Source organism: Dermacentor variabilis, chromosome 4 (assembly GCF_050947875.1).
Source record: "Dermacentor variabilis isolate Ectoservices chromosome 4, ASM5094787v1, whole genome shotgun sequence".
NCBI classification, from domain to species: domain Eukaryota; kingdom Metazoa; phylum Arthropoda; class Arachnida; order Ixodida; family Ixodidae; genus Dermacentor; species Dermacentor variabilis.
Genome location: NC_134571.1, coordinates 28,250,303 through 28,269,267, shown reverse-complemented (window position 1 = coordinate 28,269,267; position 18,965 = coordinate 28,250,303). Strand labels below are relative to the sequence as shown.

Sequence of the window (18,965 nt, the reverse complement as noted above, 5' to 3'; positions counted from 1 at the left end):
ATTAAAACTTGACGTCCAATGTGGTACCACACTTATCTTTTTCAACGAACACAGCAGATCTACAAAATATCTCTACGTGTATGTGAGGAATGAGATTCCTTTAACTGCTTCATTATTGTCCTTATGATTGTGCGCCGGATAACTTAAAGCAGCCGTTTATCATACAGAAGCTGCTTATAGTTGAGCTGACGTGCAGTTCGGAACGGCATTACATTTAGGTATGAAATATAAGACCCTACAAAAAAGCCGAAGAACGCAGCTACCTTCTTTTTCTTTGCGTTCTTTCTTTAAACAAATTGAGGCGTTTTACGTCTGGCGATCAGATTATGAAGCACCCTGGTCAGTTCTCACCACCTGGGGTTACTTAACGGGTACCTAAACAGAAGTACGCGAATGTTTTTCTATTTCGTTCCCGTCGAATCCCGCGTCCAGCTTTGAACCAGTGAGCTCGAGTTAAGCAGCACAACACCAAGAAGACGAAAACATGAATGAAATGATGCACTAATTTTTTTTTACTTTTTCTAAATAATATTTCCCATAAATCTGAGTACAGGGCGCCGGATGGGGCCGATATGTTTTATTTGTTTGAAGCGGCAAGCAGGAAGTTAACATATGTTTGTTTCTCTGCGTTTCGCAAGACCTACTGATGAAAAACTATACGCGCAAAAAAGGCACACGAGAGATGCGTGCTGCTTGGAGAACAAGAAAAATCATTGTTCTCGAAAGGGAACCGTACAATAACATAGTAGAATGAAAGCCGACACTGCGGCCGCAATGACCGCACAATCACTGAGTGGCGTTAAAAAAATAAAGTGAAATAAAGAAGAGAAAGAAAAGCATCCATTCCTAAGGCATAAATACACGTCCTATCCAATTATAAACAGCGTTTGAGCGGTCTGAACGCATATACCAGCGCGCGAAGTACTACGAATGACCCTTCCGAGAAGCATCGCCACAGAACACCGTATCGCCACAGAACACCTATACAAACTTGTATCGCCACCAGTTTCCAACCACTTTCCAACGGCGCGACGTTGATGCAGCCCCGATTTACTTCGATCGCAGCGCCGCCACAGTGTTTTTCGTCGTGCCGCGTCTCACTGCAAAGCAAGCGCCGCCTCAGTCGCTTGTCCCACTCAACCTTATTATTGCGGACTTGTTTTTGTAGAGGACGGAAATCTTTTTCCTTCTTCCATGGCTCTACATATATTTTCTATGTGGCTCTATATAGTACACTCTAGCTGAACTGGAGAAATGTTACAACTCTATGAATGTTACGAAAAGAACGTTGGTTACGAACGTGAACAAAGAATAGAATAACTCATCAGAAGTTCTATGCATTAGACAAAATACTAAGCTTAAGTAATGACTGTGAGAACTCCGTCAGAACTTGAGCAATAAAAATTGTTTGTATTATTGTAAGGCCCTATCTGATATTGTTTTATGACATGTGCAAGCTTGCAATTTCTATCGCAAGGTTCCCGGTGTCGCCAAATGCATCATGGCGGCGCCCAAGCACGGTGGTCTCGAGAAAGCAGCTGTTGGCGTTTTGACAAGAGCTGTTGAGCATGACCAAGCTTCGCGTTACACATCTGCACTGGTATGCTACCAGGAGGGAATACAGCTGCTTATGGACGCACTTAAAGGTAGGTCGTAAAGTCATGGCTTGTTAATTGTCGCGAAATAGCTGATGTAAAATCTTCAAATCTCTTCAATGCAGAAACTTCAGACGCTATCAAGCGAGATCATCTTAGGAATCGGGCGAAGGAATACATGGACAGGGCCGAAAAAATTAAAGAACAGGTCCGAAAGGAAAAGGCTGGTCAGTTGCGCGCTAAAATTGGGTCGGTCTTCTTGCGCGCACTGTACCTTTCTAAAGCACCGACAACCATTTTTCTGATTTCAGCTGGAACATACCACGAGCAAATCCATATCGAAAGCGGCTCTGCTGGCCATAGTTATGATCAAACGTTCGGACATTTACTGGATGACATGGTGACATCCGTGGAGGTCGACGATGCTTACGTTCGGTCGGTACACCAGGCAAGTGTTCCTTAAGTATGCATTTTGCTAGCTTGAAAGGCCTCGAAGGTGTGAAATATCTGCGACCCCTTTCCTTGTCGCAGGTAGGTTCAGAACTTTGTACGTCTCTGTGAGCTGCTGAAAAAAAAGTGCCCATGTTTTAAGCTAATAAAGCTGACGACGGGACTTGATCAGGTGAGACGAAGTAATTCTGTGTTCATAAAAGCGCTCATAACTTGCGTTTTTCGTTGTGTGAATGCCTTAACCATACGTTTTTAAAATAAATCGTTTTGAAGTATTTGTTGTGCATTGCGGTCGTATTTTGTTAACTGGGCGCCACGGGAGAACTGATTCCACGCCAGGCTTGAACATGTTACTAAAGTAGCGAATTACAGTTACTTCATTCAAAGATGTAATTTATTACAATGACCAATTACTACCCCGCGGAATTGACTGAGCAGTTACTAGGAAGTAATCTATTACTTTTACGCTACTTTCCACCCATTTTTTAAATAAATATTGTGCAAACACAGTAAATACAGTAATGAGCTGGCCTGGTTCTTTCAGTGCATCCTCTGCAGCCATTTATGCATTGTTTGTTTACTATCAATTGCTTTTCAAAATTTTCCTCAGTTATCTTACCTCTGCTTGTGAAAACATCAACAGTGACACTGCAAGCTCACTCATAGTACTCGCTGAAAGGAGGGCCGTGTTAAAGCGTTGTGTAACGTATGAACACCGGATATGAAAATTAGTGAACAAAGGTTGGGAACTATCCACTGACAATAGAAAAAGTGAAGTCTAAACTCCCTGAACATGACTGTTTTTACATGGTGGCACTCTTGCCAGAAAGAAATGTGGAATCATTGCGAGATGCAGAGGGCAATATTGACATTACAAACCACAATACATGCCTTTAATATGAGGAAAGAAATACTGGGCGCAGGGTTTGCCTGTGTGAACATGCGCATTTGCAACGTTGCTGCATGATGCGACTAGGTGCGGCTGCAGGCGTTCTACTGTATATGCCAAATTCAAGTCTTCAGAGCTGCGTTGCCGGTTACAGCTTATCTTTTCAATAAAGTAACTGGTTATGTGTAGATGGTTAGCGAAAAAGCAATTTAATTATATTTAGTGTTGCCAAGTAATTAATGTAATTGATTAATTACAGAATTGCCGGAATGTAATTGATTACTTGTAATTAATAAATGTAATTTGTTATGTACAAGTCTGTTCCATGCCGGCTTTTCTTTTGTGTTCGATGCAGTGCTAGGCAGACAAATATTTCGCATCATTCCGTACAAATTGCGGCTTGCACATTGCATCGATTCCTTTTGCATCGCCACATTTTAGTGTGTATATGTCGAAGGGCTGATGTCATTGTGCTTTTTGTGCTCTGTTTCACCAGCGTGACCAGCAGTCTCAGCTTGACAGGTTGTCACAAGTCAAGACTAGTCTTGCCGACAATGGCATCACCATGGCTATAGAGTATTCTGAAACCCTGCATGATCGAGAAATAAGGTAAGGTCATCAGGACATATTATTGCAGCTGGTTACTGGTTTGATTTAGACTTGACAAAATTTTAGGTCTGAGCTGCTTGGCGCAGGTTTTACTGAATCCAGCTCCAGAAATTCATTCATTTGAAAAGAGATTGAACAACGGTAGCATAAATGGCATTATAATAGTAAACTTCTCACATTTAATCAAACACCTAATACTTTTGAGTCTGAGCAGCCTTTGTTTGATTTAATGTGTATAGTCGTTTAACGATAGCTATAGTGGCTGATATACAGCAGTTGTAAGTTTGTCGAGACCCTTCAGTGGCAAGCAATATTTTTTTAGGAAGCCACACAGTTTAAATTTCTTTTTTTCTCTATATTATCATGCAGCTGGAGAAGCGTCTTCCTGGCCAGTTATCTGCTTCATAAACACCTTCCTGACACTGGTGTACAATATTTAAATAGAAAACTGTTAGCATTCTATATATGGTCATGGTGTGTCTAAAATACAATGCAGCTAATGACACTAAAGCACTTGAACTCAGCTGTATGCATTTCTGAGATGGTACTACTACTGCCGATATTTGTTGACCCTAGCCTCATGAGACTTTTCACATTTTTCTTTTTTAAGCTACGCTAGAAGGGGTCACTGAAAAAAAGAAAGTTTCGAGCTTAGCTAGAAACACACCGAGGGGGGGGGGGTCGGAGCAGCACTTCAGTCGATCAATAAAATTTTTACGAGCTACTTTTTGTAAAAGTGGCAGTGATGTATGCAACCTCAATATATTGGTTAACTGTGGGCAAATAAGGGAGGCCTTAGCTCAGAGCTGTTTCAACAAGGATACTTGTTTTTCATGAAGCCCCTGATGAAAAAGAAGTCTCCTTGTTGAAGCTGTAGCTCTAGGCTTATTTGTGCTATGTTCATCATTTAATGGCTCTATCTTCCTGTGACTCCCTTTTTCTTATTTAAATTCATTTTATTGAGAGTTTCACATGAATTGACTGCTTACTGTTAATGGTGGCACTTCAGTCACTATACAGTTCATGCATGCTAAATGTAGTGCAAATTAGCTAGCATGTGCAAAGGCTGACAGGTGGCTGGTACAGTAGTGGTAATGTTCATGTGATGGCACCAAGCTAAAGCCGTGCGTCAACGATGTGGCAAGAAGTGACATATGAAATCACAGAAGCGTGCAAGATTCGATAAGCTGGTGGCTGGAACCTAAAGGCATAGCACTGCTACATTGCCTGAGGTTCCTGTTAATCTATGTTTAAGTACACAGAAATTCTTTTTGCCAGTTTCACACCTAAGAAATAGATGTGGATGGGGCTTGTCTGTGTGTGGTGATGTGCTGCTGTATGGTCCATTGTTAAAGGGAACATGCTGCAGAGCAGGTGCGAATTTTTCCATCTGTCAGATGTACCATCAACTGGTTTTGTAGCAGGTGAATTGAGGTGGGTAGCACTGGTACCTTTATACATACCTGCGCTGTTCGTTGACATAGCTTCAGCCAGCGCTTCCAGCTAGAGAGCCGGCAAAGTAAAAGCCAGGGATTATAGTGCTCTCTTTAACAGTAGGCCACAGTACTGCGACACTGTCAATTGGTTGCCATATCAGCACTCTTTAATGGCGTTGAGTGATGAAATGAGCAAGAATAAGTTCATGTGCACAAATTTAACCTTCTGTATAACTGTTATCCACTAGGCTCTTCCAATAAATGCAATGCAGTCTTTGCCATGGTAAACTCTGTTTTCAGCCTTCTGGTGAAATGAAGATAGTATGTGCATGTGGGTCTAGTTTTCTTCCCTCTTTTTTTGTATTGTATGTTGCTGCAGTGCACATGCACGGAAAATACTGAACAAAATATTTTAAGATATGGTACAGCTACTTTGTGCATTTTATGCAATATTTTTCAGTGCACTTACATGCCCTGCAGCAACATGTGCTTAGAGAAAATGCACAATGCAGCTGCACATGTTTATGCTATCCCCAATCCAAGAGGAACCTGGCCACTGAGTTATCTGTGGAAGGGGCTGTATTGTTTGTGGGAAGAAACTAGCAGACGGCAGCTACACTTGGAGTAAACCTTGTGTGCAAGTAATCAGTCTCGCTGATTTCGTTGCACTTCACAATTATAAGCACTGACATGCCGACCAGTCGATGTTTGCCTGGCACTGTTACAAGAATTGGAAGTCTGTACATATGTATGCTGTGTTTATGGGGAAAAAAATTTTGCGCGATCATAAATACTGAGCTATAACTAAAACAATATGTGAGCTTCCTTACAGTATCTAAGAAGGGTTAGAAAGCATGCAAGAGTGGTCCATAAGCCATCCTGTGACTTCAGATTCTTACTGTTCAAGGCAGGATAACAGTTGTGGCACTCCATCTGGTGATTTCAACTTGGCAACTGTTATGTTTTTAAACAGGTTAGATACTGGCTGGATTATCAAGATAGGAAGAGGCCTGGATTACTTTCGCCCAACTGCCAACAAATTCAGTCTTGGGTTCTTTGACCATGACCTCAGAACTTGTCATGAGACAACCATTGACATTTTTCACAGAAACTATGTGCATACATCATAATAGTGCACTTGTTTTCAACATCTTTTCTATATGCATAAATAAATGTATGATTTTTTACCAATATTGGATTTCGTTTGCCTTAGTCATCTGCACTACCAGATCATTCAATGGTAGTTATGCTGCACACTTCACATCCTGTAATAAAAGTAGGCTCAGGTGGACAAACATAGGAAAGATACCATTCCATCCTGGAACACTGCCTTTCTTTATTTCAGTCCACTGTTCAATGCAGATTATTTACACACACATGCGCACACACGTAATGACATGGTTCACATATTTATACACATCGGTTGAGCTTGCAGTGCCTATTCAGAAGGGTTCCTCACATATGACTGTCCGGCAGCAGCAGCACTCCATGTGTCAAGTGTCCCTCATCTCTGCCTGCAAAAACTTCACACTTGTAAGGCACATCTTGTTGTCTTGCAGGAAAAGAACAATGGAGAACTGTTTCACTTGTGGGGTCACAAAAGAGCACTGTGCACTGCACAACAGCAAAACCTCATTGCACTGGCTTCCTGCTTGTGGGGAGAGACTTTGCATGCTTGGAAATGACCAATGCAGACAAGTCAGTCATCCCAGGTGTAACTAGGCCTGTCCAGTTTGCAGCAGTCAGCTGTATAGATGCACAGATCCTTTGGAGTAGGGAACTATAGTATACAGGTGGTGTCACTGGTATAGTAAACAGCAGTGTGTAACAATCAGAATTCAGCTTATTTCACTGTGCACATGGGCTCATGACATGGTTGGACAATGTGCTTCAAAATACCTAATGATTTGGAAGTGGGAATCTTTTTTCAATTAAATGTCCCAGAATGTTAAACTAGGATCTGCAAATAATTGCCTCATTAGTGTTCTTGCATGGAGTTGTGAGTGTGCTTCCCAGGGGATACAGTGGTACAATTTGATGGACAAAGCTTTTCCGGCAAGAAGTCTGTGCTACTGAAGTTACAAACGATGACATACATCAGATTTATGATTCTGCAGAAGAATCAAGTAACATAGCTCCAAACCCAGAAGTATTAAAATTTGTGAAAAATCGTGCAAACTCTAGTACAATATGGGGGAGTAACGTAATAGCACTTAAATTATGCTTGAGCACACACCTTTTCTGGACTACACTGTTCACTTTTAGACAAAGCAACACACATCAGCAGATATCAACAAGCAACATGTTGTTAGATCAGCAACATTTTCCGTGGTCTTGCTGCTGCTGATCCCGTCTGTTTAAGGAACTTTCCAGAATTAATTTGCTCAAACCAAGCACTCTCTGGCTTGTATGGCACCTTGCACTGCCTCAGGAGGGAGATACAGGTGCTGTCACAGTTTATTTCTTGCGTACATATATTTTTTATTTTTTTTACAAATCTGGTGCCTGTCGATAGTAAAAGGTGTAAAATTAAAATGCTGCTTTGAACATGGCGACATAATGTTTAAAAATAATGTACCAAATTCCAGGCATTGGCATTCTGCTTCTGCTGGAATAGATATATGATACTTGAGGCTTGTGCACACATTACCCTACTTCAAGAATGCCCTTTCTATATTTTAAGTTCAGCACATTCAGAAAAAATTAGCAATAGGATTTGTGCTACTAGACATATGTTCTATCTTGTTGTGAGGCAGGCAAGTGCACACTGTTCTCTCCGACTAGCTTTATTTGGCACTGTTAAATCAAGCTTTGCATTTAACAGCTTGGAGAGGTAAGTGGTCCAGATGCTGCATTTTTATCATAATATGTGGCCTTTGCTTCACTTCCACATGTGCTTTGTAAATGTAAAGGTGGTTGATAAGGTAGTTATAATTGAACAAAGCGTGGTTGAGCGCAAAGCACAGAATGAGCTGGAATACTGCCTTAATGCGAAACTGACTAGGTACACCATTAACCAAGTTAAGATGTGCCAACTATTATGTGGTAAACAGAAGTACGTTATGGTACTGTTTAAATTAATGGCACTCTGTGCTTGAATATTACAAAGTACATCTGATGATGAGCTTCATTAAGTATGACATTCGTTGATGGTACCTGCCTTTTTTCCCCAATGACGGATATCTGTGGTAAGCCTTCGTCTAGTCTGAAATGTGGAACCTTAAAGCAGAATAAGATTTACACTAGCATTTATGTGAGGGAGAATCTTTCCATCTCTCTGTCGTGTTAATTATTGAAACTGCTCTAAACAAACAGCTTTGCTGGAAATTTGGTTGTGATTCTGCTAGGTTTCACAAACCTGCTGTCTTTTGCTGCAGCAAGCGCTTGCAGACAATGGTGATGTTACACTTGGCATCCTAAAAAAATAATTAAATTATGGGGTTTTACGTGGCAAAACGACTTTGTGATTATGAGACATGCCATAGTGGAGGACTCTGAAAATTTCGAACACCGAGGGTTCTTTAACGTGCACCTAAGTACACAGGTGTTTTCGCATTTTGCCCCCATCGAAATGCGGCCGCTGTGGACTTGGCATCCTTTCAAGCATGAATGAGTTAGTGCTTTAGAAAAAGGAAGCATCTGAACCTTGTTCTCATTAATCATGCAGCAATTGCAGTGGGCTTCACTTATAATTTATATAAGATCATGATTTTGGCATGTAAAACCCCAGAATTTCTTTTAACATAATTTTTTAAATTGTAGCTTTGAATTTAATTAGCCCTATGATTCAGAAGCTGTGGCTTGTAGTGTATGTAATGTATTATGTAATGTAACGTAAAAGCAAATTAAAAGACCGTTTTACAGCCAGAATGAAGTAAATAAACAACTGGCTTGACCATCCAAATTCATTGCATTTTTTGATAGCACAAACTGTGCAATTCTACCCGCAGCGCTGGCGCAATAGCTATGGTAGTATGCTGTAGAGCATGAGGCTACGGGCTTGGTTCCCTGCAGTAGCAAGCATAATTGAATGAGAGAGAAATGCAAAATGCTTGTGTACTGAAATTTCGGAGCATTTTAAAGTACCCAAGGTGGCTAGATCGAGCCTGAAGTCCCATCATGCGGTGCAGCAACAGCAGAACTCTGACGTGGGGACGTAAAAATGTGTGGTCCCATGTGATAAAGTGTTCATTTTTCCTTGTGAAGCAGGCGAGTGAAGCACTGTTCAACCATGCCAAAATCTCATGTCGATGCGAAACATCTTTCTCACTTGCAGGCGTGAAACACACACACCCTATGAGAAGTGAGTGCAACATCCTGCCGCTGTACAAAAATGAATGAAATCTGCTTCTTCAGCTTCTCATGAAGACGAGTCACCGTTCGTCTTGATTGAACTGCCACGGCGCTTTTAAACTCTGCAACTAGTCAACCACTGCAAAGGTAAATGAGGCTAATCTAGTGATCCACCCCACATGGCACGATCAGCATATGTGTAAAATGAGAACAGCGGTGTGAGGGACGGTCGCAACTGACGATGTACCCACATCCTTGGTGGCGGCATCAGCTCCGTGCAAACACAATGCAATACTATGTGTGGTATGTGACGGGTTGTGTGGTTTTGGGAACAGAAACGACACAGCTTCACTTTAGGGAGTTACGTCCAAAACGAAACATGCACGAACGAATGCAGACTACAATCAAGGAACAAATGTAGAGGGAGACATTTCATTTCCCGCCCTCGGTCACAAAAAGTTAAGTGTCGAACGCCGCATCAGATCACCTTCTATGAGTTCACGCAGAGAAGTTTGGACATGTGAAAAGGTGCATGAGTGTCTCGTGGCTAACACCTTCAACAAAAAACAATCCCCGGGGCTCCATTGCAGGGACTGCATAAATCGAAAGCAAGTCCTACTGGTGCTGTCCGTCAGTTATGACAGGACAAGAATACCTGTTGTCAGCGCTTCGAGAGGTGACAAGATAACGTTGTTGCAACCACATTTTTTTTCCATTGCTGCTGTGAGTCCTGTAGGCCCTTCGAATACAAAATTCCTGGATTTAACATGGTTTTAGCCCTCCAAAGAGCCAATAAATTAATTGTGCTTTTTTGTTGTTGTTGGTTGCATTGTTCTCAATGTAATATCTAATCAGATAGCATCGTGGCTTCGTGTATTTGCTCTGGGAAAGTGCAGTCAATGAGGCGGGACATTGAACTGAAGACTTGCTTTGACAAGGAAGTTGAAATACCTAAGCTGTAGTTCAATCTCGGAAGCATGGGATGTCCTATGAACTATTCACGTCATGCTCAAATGCACTTCCCCACTTTGGTTAACACACCATTGTTTGAAGGTGCACCAATGTATGTGAGTAAACATCTTTGCTGCAGTGTTTAGAAACAGCGCAGAGACGATAGTGAAAGGGTGTTAGCCGCGAGTCAGCAACGCGCCTTTCCGTGACCCCCGGAGTGTTTGTTCAGCGTGCATCGTCCTGTCCGTGAGAAGCGTTGGGGCGCTCTGACTAGACCTCGGTGCCGTCCGCCGGCGCCTCGGGTATGCTGGGCGGGTAGCAGCTCTGGGGCGTGCCAGCCGCGGCGCGGTAGTATGCCGACGGGTGCTCGTACGGCGTCCATCGCGGTGACGGCGGGGGCTGGGCGGCGCCGCCGATCTGGTCGATGAGGTCGGGCCCGCGGGGCTCCAGGTCTCGCACACGCAGCGTCTCGAGGCCCGCGTACGGCTCGAGCGGACTCTGGGCATCGGGTCGCTCGACCAGGGGCCTCCGGTCGCCCTTGGTGCGACGCAGCGTGTCCGTCAGCTCACCGTGCAGGCGCGCGTGCAGGTCGTCCGTGGGCGGCGGCACGACGGGCATGGGCACCGGGATCGGGCTGCGCGCCAGTGAGCGACGGTCAATGGTGCCCGCGCGAGAAGGAATGGACGAGAGCACCGACTCGTCCGTCGAGTAGTCGTGCTCTTTGACTACCCAGACGCCCGAGGAAGACTCGACGCAGAGGCCCGGGTCCAGAGGCTCCAGCTCCGACGGCAGACCCTGGTAGCTGTTGGTCATGAGCAGGCGCGGCGGCTTCTGGATCGGGTTCACCAGCAGCTTCACGTCAGCCGCGTCGCCAGCCCCCGGCTGTGACTGCTGCTGCTGCTTGTCGTTGTGCAGCGCCTTGTGATTGCTGTTGGCCTCCGTGCGTTTGGACTTGCGCGAGCCCGTTGGCGCTCCTCGGCGGCGGCCTCGGCGCCGGCACAGCCACAAAGTAAGGCCGAACACGAGTAGCACGGCGAGGGCGCCGACCAAAATGCCGATGACCATGCCCAGCACGGGGTTCTCGGTGTACGAGCGCTGCTGCAGCTCGGTCGACTCGCGCGCCTGCTCCGTCATCTCCACCTCGGCCGTCGAGCCCCCGGCGGACGCACGAACTTCTGTCGGGCGTCGGTTCACCGCCAGCGTGAAATTTCGCACTACGCGGCCGGCTGCGTTCTGCGCGGCGCACGCGTACGGCCCCGCCAACGGCTCCTGCACGAAGCTGAGCGTGAGCCAGGAGAGACGCTCGCGGTCGCCGGCGTCCTGGGTGAGAACGAACGCCTGGCCCGGCTCGCTCTGGTTGGTCAGCGGCTTGTCCTTCCACAGCCAGGAGATGTGGGCCGCAGGGTCAGCGCGCACGCGGCATTCGAGCGTCACGTTGTTGTTCTCTTGCACCACGATCGCGTCCATCGTGCTCGTACTCGTGTTGAGGAATGCCGGCGGACAGGCCATGTCCTCGCTCGACAGGGTCTTCCACGGCCTGCCGCTCAACCGAAGTGGCTTGTGGCACGTGGGCGAGTAGAGGGAGATGTTGTTCCTCTCCAGCCACATGCGGAACGCCCGGAGCTCGCAGTCGCAGCGCCACTGGTTACCGTCTAGGGCGATCTCATGTAAAGACGGGAACGGCGCCATGGATCTGCCCGGCAGCGTTTCGAGGAGGTTGTGGTCCAGCTTCAGCACCTTTAGCTTGGATAGTCCTTCGAACGCACGAACAGCAATGGACTCCAAACGGCACTCGGTCAGCTCCAAGTGGGCCAGCTCGGTCAGTTCCGCAAAAGCCATGTCCGCAAGAGCTGTGATGGGATTGCGGTTAATGTAGAGGCTCCTCAGGTTGCGCGTGCTGCTGAGAGCAGCAGTCGGCACGGTGGTCAGCTTGTTGTCCGACAGGTCGAGCTCGATGAGGTTGGTCACTTTGAATAGCGCCGAGTCGTCGATGTGGCTCAGCTCGCAGCGGGACAGGTATAGCTTCTGGACGTTGACGAGTCCCGCGGAGAAAAACGCGCGCTTGGGCAGCGCCTGGATCAGGTTGTGGGTCAGGTTGAGCACTTGCAGGCTTTCATCCATGCCCGAGGGGAGCGCGGAGAGCCCCTGGAGAGCACACTCGCCGTACGTCTTGCCGTTGCGCCAGATGCACTTGCAGCGGTCGCTGCACGTGAAGCATTGGGTGCGCTGCGGCAGCTGGCACAGAGCCACGACCAGCCACAGCAGCTGCCACCCTGAAGGCATAGAGGCCGCGGCGCGGCCGTGCGCCGCACGGCGCTTCATGGACGCGCGCCGGCGGTCAGCGGGCCGCCGCTCCTCCGGCGGTCGTCGTCATAACCGCCGAGCATCGCTCGGGTGACCTGCGACAGGACAAAGGTGTCGGAGCGTTAGCCTATGACGAAGCCAGCGGTTTTTCTAACACTCTCTGTGCGACAATGAGATCTCTTATTGGCGGCGCACCTTGCAATATAAAAGAAAAAAAAAATACTGCGCACATGTGTTATTAAAAAAAGAAAAGGAAGTTCAAATAAATCGGGCCACCGTACGCACTGCAGCATGAAAGAGAACATCTAAATTTGAATTCGAAGTCAGTACCGACTCGACATTTATATGCGAAATTAAATGCGCTGAACATAAGCGCGGTGATGGCGCTCAGAAATCCGCCGGTGTTTCTGGCAATCGCCCTACAGGATCTGGACGCGAAGAGAGTCGCCACGACCCTTGAGTCGACGTCTAGGCGCACGGGTGATTCGGACACACTAAGTCAGAAGTTTGAATCCCAGCCAGGAATAGTCGGCGCGAGATTCTCTTGGTATGAACGTAAATAACACTCATTGGGCACATATATAGCGCTGTCACAAAGCCACCCATGACGCTACATGTGGACGATTACACACAGAGTCACACGCTTCTATAAGCGCTGTCGCATGAGCAGATACAAACAAGTTGGATGTATATTAGAACAAAGGTAATGGAGAAAGTAACAGCAAAACTACGCGCGAAATCGCAGAAACGGTTGAATGACGAACTTCCCAATTTTCTTCCTTGTTCGTGAGCTAGAGCATATTAGCGATGCCTCTGCGCTTGTTATACCGCCACGCGTCAAACTGCAACGCCCGCTTGACGAGCAGATGCAAGAGTCCCCTTTACTCTTGGTTTCAATATCACCGTTGCAAATATCTGTTGTGGGAAAGTATTTTCTACATAAATTGCGCGTATGGTGTTCAGTAAATATCGCTTGGAAGATACCGCGTGTGCAGCAATATACGTTGGCTTTTGACTTATTTCTTTTGTCCCTGTAACTTGTGCTCTTGTTGCACCGTCGCGCGTCCACCTATAAACAACGTGCGTGAAGAGCAGATACAAAGGAACTATAAGGACAATAAGGAAAACACGGGGATACATTGGGAGATAGAAATTCAAGACGATGAGTAAAACAAGAACAAGGTAAAAGCGGGAGCCAACGTTTCCACAAGTGGACTTGTCTTCTTCAAGGCGACATATGCTTTTCTTGGCACAGTATATAAAGATAGGTAGGGTTCTTCTAAAGGGAAGAGGGCGTAAGGCCGGTGGGCTAGGCAACGATCGAGGGTGTAGAATTAAAAAAAAAAGTGCGCTATTTAACATCGCTGGAGGAATGTGAGGTAGCGCCGTGTGTCAGCCGGCCATGTGTGTTTCCGTGGAAGGGGCCTGGACGACAAGGGGAGGGGTGCTGCTCCGCTGGTGGTCAGTGAGCTACCGTCTGAAAGAGTGAAAGAAGAAGCGGCAGGAAATAGTGCTCCTGGGAAAAGAAAATACTAACATGGAATAAATATATAAATAAAAGAAAGAAAGGAGGGGAAGAACACCAAGTAACCCAATGAAAAGCAACTAAGTGCTGTTGCCTATAGCTTGAAATTTATCATAGCGAGTAGATTATAAAGGTCCCTTTGAACCGTTTATGCCTATTGTTGCTATGTCTTGAACTTATGAATGAGGTAGCGTCGCGTTGTCGGAAGGCCGCAGGCGTCCAGCCTTCTGACAGTTTATTTCATTTTATTTTATTTTTCAGTTTCTCATTTTATTTAATGTAATTTATTTTCAACAGTTTATTTCATTTGCGAGCAATGAAGGATGTTTTTCTGTGGCAGACATGCTGAAGCTCATAATTCATGAAAATCTTGAAGGTTCATTCCCAGATGTCCACGTTGCTGTTAGAATTGGCATTGGCTGGAGCTATAAAATTTTCAATTTTCTAGCTCCTGCTAATGTTTATTGAAGGCCCAAAATGTTCTACGTTCCATTAAAGCTGCAATTTTGCTCCCCTTTCATCCTCCGATTATCTTGGTGGATGTCTGAGAAGCACTTCGTTTATTTATACCCCCATTTTCTGTTTCGCGCAGAACGGAAGTTTCACTGTATACGGTGTAGAGTTTAAGTTCATCAAATTTAAGAACTGGTTGGTTCGGCAACGGCTTTGTGAAGCTCTTTAGCTGTGTCCGCGCGATGTCCGTTTAACTTGACATTCATTGATTGTCCAGCTTCACCGATATATTGTTTTTTACAGAAAGGACATTCAAGCATATATATCACATTGAAACTAGTGCAAGTGAAGCTAGTTCTCACTTCGTGTGTATTACTATTTGTGGTACTTTTAATTTTAATGTCACTTTGACGATGCCTGTAGGCTTTGCACCTGGGACTACAACATGCTTTTACAAGAGAGGAATGAGGACAATAGCAAAAGCGGAGAGCAGCCAGAACCTATACGTCCTGCCGCTGAGACAGTGAAATTTCATTCCGACATAAACTTTTGGGTATATGATATCAATGTGTTATTCACAATCTTCTTTCGTTCACTCTGATGTTGATGATGATTTCTATTGGCATCGCCTTTGGAACGGGGTGGCGACAAATACGGTCACTTAGCCCGTTTGAACTAGTCAAGCTTCGCATATTTCACTCAAGCATTTTGCCGATCCCTCTCTTCATTAAAACCTCTATCTCTACATACATTGTATAGTTAGTTACTTATGCCTGTAACGGCTCTCGATCTCGTCCCTGCTTTTTTCCCACCACAACTCGAACTCCCCTGTTTACTACCCCTTAATTATGTTTTCTTTTACTCTTTTGCTTGCCGTTTCTTGTGAATTTGCATAGACCTTTTGTTTCCATCCCTTGCACCCAATTTACCGCATCTGTTTCTCCCACCTGTATTTTTTTTAAAGACTCCGGGTTGTCTACTTGCACTGAATTCCAACAATCCAGTACATAGTTAATAACTTCCTTGACCTCTTCTTCCATTCCGTGTCCACACTTTTAGGGTAGATTTATTTGTGCACTGTAGCCGCCCATTTCTTTTCATCGATGTTTCTGAGCTTTTCTTCAAAACTAAGGCTGCTCGGCGCTTCAGTTTAGGTCTGTCTTCAAAAGAAGCTCAACCCACTGTTGCGACGCCTGTTACTTGAACCTCGACTGGCGTTACTACAGGTTAGCGTGGCGTTGTCGGAAGGCCGTCCGGCCTTCCGACAGGTATAGGGAGAAAGACAGAATTAGGTAAGGGGGAGAAGGACAGAATTCACTCGTATAGACCGTTGGCCACTACATCGGTAATATACAGGCTAGCAATGCAGGCAATCAAATTAAAGCTTCAAGCATGGGCAGAGAATAATGTCATTTTGAGAGAGCTTTAGAATGGCTTCAGAATAGGTAGGCGTTTGGATGATAACTTGTTTGTTCCTACTTAAAAACACAAAGCAGACCGTTGTATGTGGCTTTTTTAGACATTACAGGAGCCTACGACAACGTAGATCGCAACATTTTGTGGGATATTCTGGGAAGGGGAAGGCTTAGGTAACGATTGTCTATACAGCTTTTGAGAGAGTTTTACCTAGAAAATAGCGTTTGCGTTGAATGAGAAGGGATGAGGAGCGAGGAGAAAGTCCATATCAACAAGGGACTGAGGCAGGGGTGCCCTTTATCCCCGCTGCTGTTTATGATGTACATGGTGAGTATGGAGAGGGCGCTAGAAGGAAGTAATATCGGGTTTAATTAATCTCTCATACAAACAGGCGGGTACAGTAGTAGAGCAGCAACTCCCAGGTTTATTTTATGCGGACGACATTGTGTTGCTAGCTAACAAGCAAAGTGATTTGCAACGTCTGGCCAATATCTGTGGGCAGGAAGGCAACAATTTAGGTTTGAAATTTAGTGTTAGAAAATCAGGTGTTATGGTACTCAATGAAAACAGTGAACAGACAGTGGAGATACAGGGCCAAGAAATACCTCAGGTAACAGAATATAAATACCTTGGTATATGGGTAAACGAATGCAATATATATATGGAAACACAGGAACAAACCATAACAGTAAAGGGGAAGAGAAATGCAGCCATAATGAAGCACAGAGCGTTATGGGGATACAATAGGTACGAGGTCCTCCGAGGTATGTGGAAAGGTGTAATGGTTCCAGGACTTACTTTTGGAAATGTGGTTGTTTGCTTTAAATCAGGGGTACAATCAGGACTCGACGGGAACCAAAGGTCAGTGGGTCGCCTCGCATTGGGCACTCACGGGAAGACTACAAATGAAGCTGTGCTGTATGGGCTGGACTACAGCTGGACTACAAATGAAGCTGTATGGGCTGGACTAGTTTTGAAGTGACGGAAGCTCGCAGTAAAATTAAGTGTGAATAACGGCTGAGGAATATGGAAGAAAGTAAATGGGCTGGGAAAGTGTTCAGGCATCTGTACAGGAAAAACATTGATTCACAGTGGAGGAAAAGAACTAGGAAGCTTACCAGCAAGTATGCGGCCTGTAGGATGGGCAACACAGCAACAAAGAAGGTCAAGCTGAAAGTCAGAGAGGCTGAAATATTCTCATGGGTGGTGCAATAGAAAACTGCCATGAGTAACTGCTTAAGACGAAAAAACGAAATCAGGAAAGAAACTATTTATGATAACTCAAAAGGGAAGCTCATTACTTTCCGAAGCGAGATCGGGATGCCTTAGAACACGCACCTATAAAGCGAGATATAAGAAGGAAGAAGAAGCATGTACTTGCTGCGGTAAAGCTAGGGAAACGAGGGAGCATGTTTTATTAGAATGTGAAGACATCTGCACAGCGGTCGATTTAGGCACCACTGGCCTCCTTGAAGCCCTTGGGTTCAGCGGGAGCAGTGGTAAGGCAAACATGTCCGCAATAGGCATTAGTAAGAGGCGATGGGAGGATTGGTGGAAGAAAAGTAGGGAGAGTGAGTGAGTGAGTAAAGACTTTATTTGAAAACAAGGTATTGACGGATGACCTTGTTGTTAGGCAGCCACGAGCCCCTGGGCCCGGGCGGCTTCTTCAGCTCTCTCGATGACCTTGGCCTGCAGGTCAGGGTCGGAGCTGAGCAACACGGCCTCCCACTGCTCAGTACTACTTATTTCGTGATTTGTGTGATTTTCGGCTGGGCACGACCACATAATATGGAATAGATCCGCCTTTTGCTTACAATGCTTACATGTATTAGGGTATTGGTCCGGGTAGTAGTAGTGATAGGCTACGGGGTTCGGGTAGGTGTTCGTCTGAAGTCGTCTCCAAGCTACTTCTTGTCGCTTGTTAAGCGATTTGTGTGCTGGCGGGTACACTTCCCTGGCTAACCTGTAGTGCTGAGTTATTTCCTGGTAACTGACCATGCGATCCCTCCCTGACCCTAGCGTGAGCCGTCCGGATGCTCGGTTGGCGAGTCCTCGAGCGGCGGTGTGGGCGGCATCGTTGCCGGGTAGGGAGGAGTGCGCTGGTGCCCAAATGATCTGGATTGGTCGTGGGTGTTGGTTTGTGTCTATTATGTGTTTTACGGGAGCCGAGACCCGACCTTTCGCAAAATTGCGTACTGCTGCTCTGGAATCGCTAATAATGTAATGACAATGTGTGGAGGCTATTGCCAGAGCGATAGCCGCCTCTTCCGCTGTTTCGGAGCTTCTGGTGCGAATTGAACCACCAGCGCGTATTTGACCTGAGGAGTCCACCACTGCAAGGGACATACAGTTGCGTTCTATGTATTCTGCTGCGTCGACATAGACTACGTCTTTGAAGGAGTGGAATTTCTGATGTAGGGCTTTGGACCGCTCGGCCCTCCTTTCCTTGTGGAATTCGGGGTGCATGTTTTTAGGGAGTGGATTAAAACGACAAAAGACGCACACGTACAAAAGCACAGTTCGCAATAGGGGATCAGAAAATTTGGGCGTGGTAGTTAACAGTGTTTTTCTTTCATTGTTTAACCTAGGTAGGACGTTAGGCAGTATAATAGCAAGAGCTTGGTCGCGCAACCCACCGCCCCGTTCCAAAGAGGACGCTCATAACATCCATCCATCCATCCATCCATCCATCCATCCATCCATCCATCCATCCATCCATCCGTCCGTCCGTCCGTCCGTCCGTCCGTCCGTCCGTCCGTCCATCCGTCCGTCCGTCCAGAGCTGTGGATTCGCCGCTGCAGCTGCTTTTTGGTCAAGCGGCGTAGACCGTTCGGGTATCCCATCACACTACATCACATGGAAGTTGAATACTCTGCTACTTGCAGTTTGTGCGATTTTTGCTAGCCAGCAGCGCAGCACTGCGCGATAATGAAACTATTGAAATGCGAAAGCGTGGGCGGCGCGGAGTCGAGCGAAAACGAAACCTTTCGATCCCCCGCGTCGATGTCAAGCGTAATTTCAATGAGTAGTTTTTGCTAAAAATT

General features: G+C 45.8%; 2 protein-coding genes across 6 annotated transcripts in view; one reads left to right on the top strand and one right to left on the bottom strand.

Annotated features, from left to right (window-relative positions):
- Window positions 1-1,475: 1,475 nt before the first annotated feature.
- On the top strand, window positions 1,476-6,175 carry LOC142578841 (MIT domain-containing protein 1-like). 2 transcript variants are annotated; one of them, XM_075688468.1, is made up of 6 exons: window positions 1,478-1,646; window positions 1,721-1,822; window positions 1,907-2,043; window positions 2,131-2,217; window positions 3,431-3,543; window positions 5,953-6,175. In XM_075688468.1, the coding sequence occupies exons 1-6, from the start codon at window positions 1,502-1,504 to the stop codon at window positions 6,107-6,109; spliced, it is 741 nt and encodes a 246-aa protein (XP_075544583.1). In that variant the 5' UTR covers window positions 1,478-1,501; the 3' UTR covers window positions 6,110-6,175. The 2 variants fall into 2 exon arrangements, with proteins under 2 accessions (XP_075544585.1, XP_075544583.1); XM_075688470.1 differs by lacking the exon at window positions 2,131-2,217 and having other exon boundaries at window positions 1,476-1,646.
- Window positions 6,176-6,295: 120 nt separating this feature from the next.
- LOC142578839 (uncharacterized) overlaps window positions 6,296-18,965 on the bottom strand; it is a 332,468-nt gene continuing 319,798 nt past the window's right edge. For all 4 annotated transcript variants that reach the window (XM_075688466.1, XM_075688465.1, XM_075688464.1 and 1 more), the window contains one exon: window positions 6,296-12,622. In XM_075688466.1, coding sequence (XP_075544581.1) covers window positions 10,494-12,545 — 2,052 coding nt within the window. In that variant the 5' untranslated portion in view covers window positions 12,546-12,622 and the 3' untranslated portion in view covers window positions 6,296-10,493. The remainder of the gene's footprint in view (window positions 12,623-18,965) is intronic.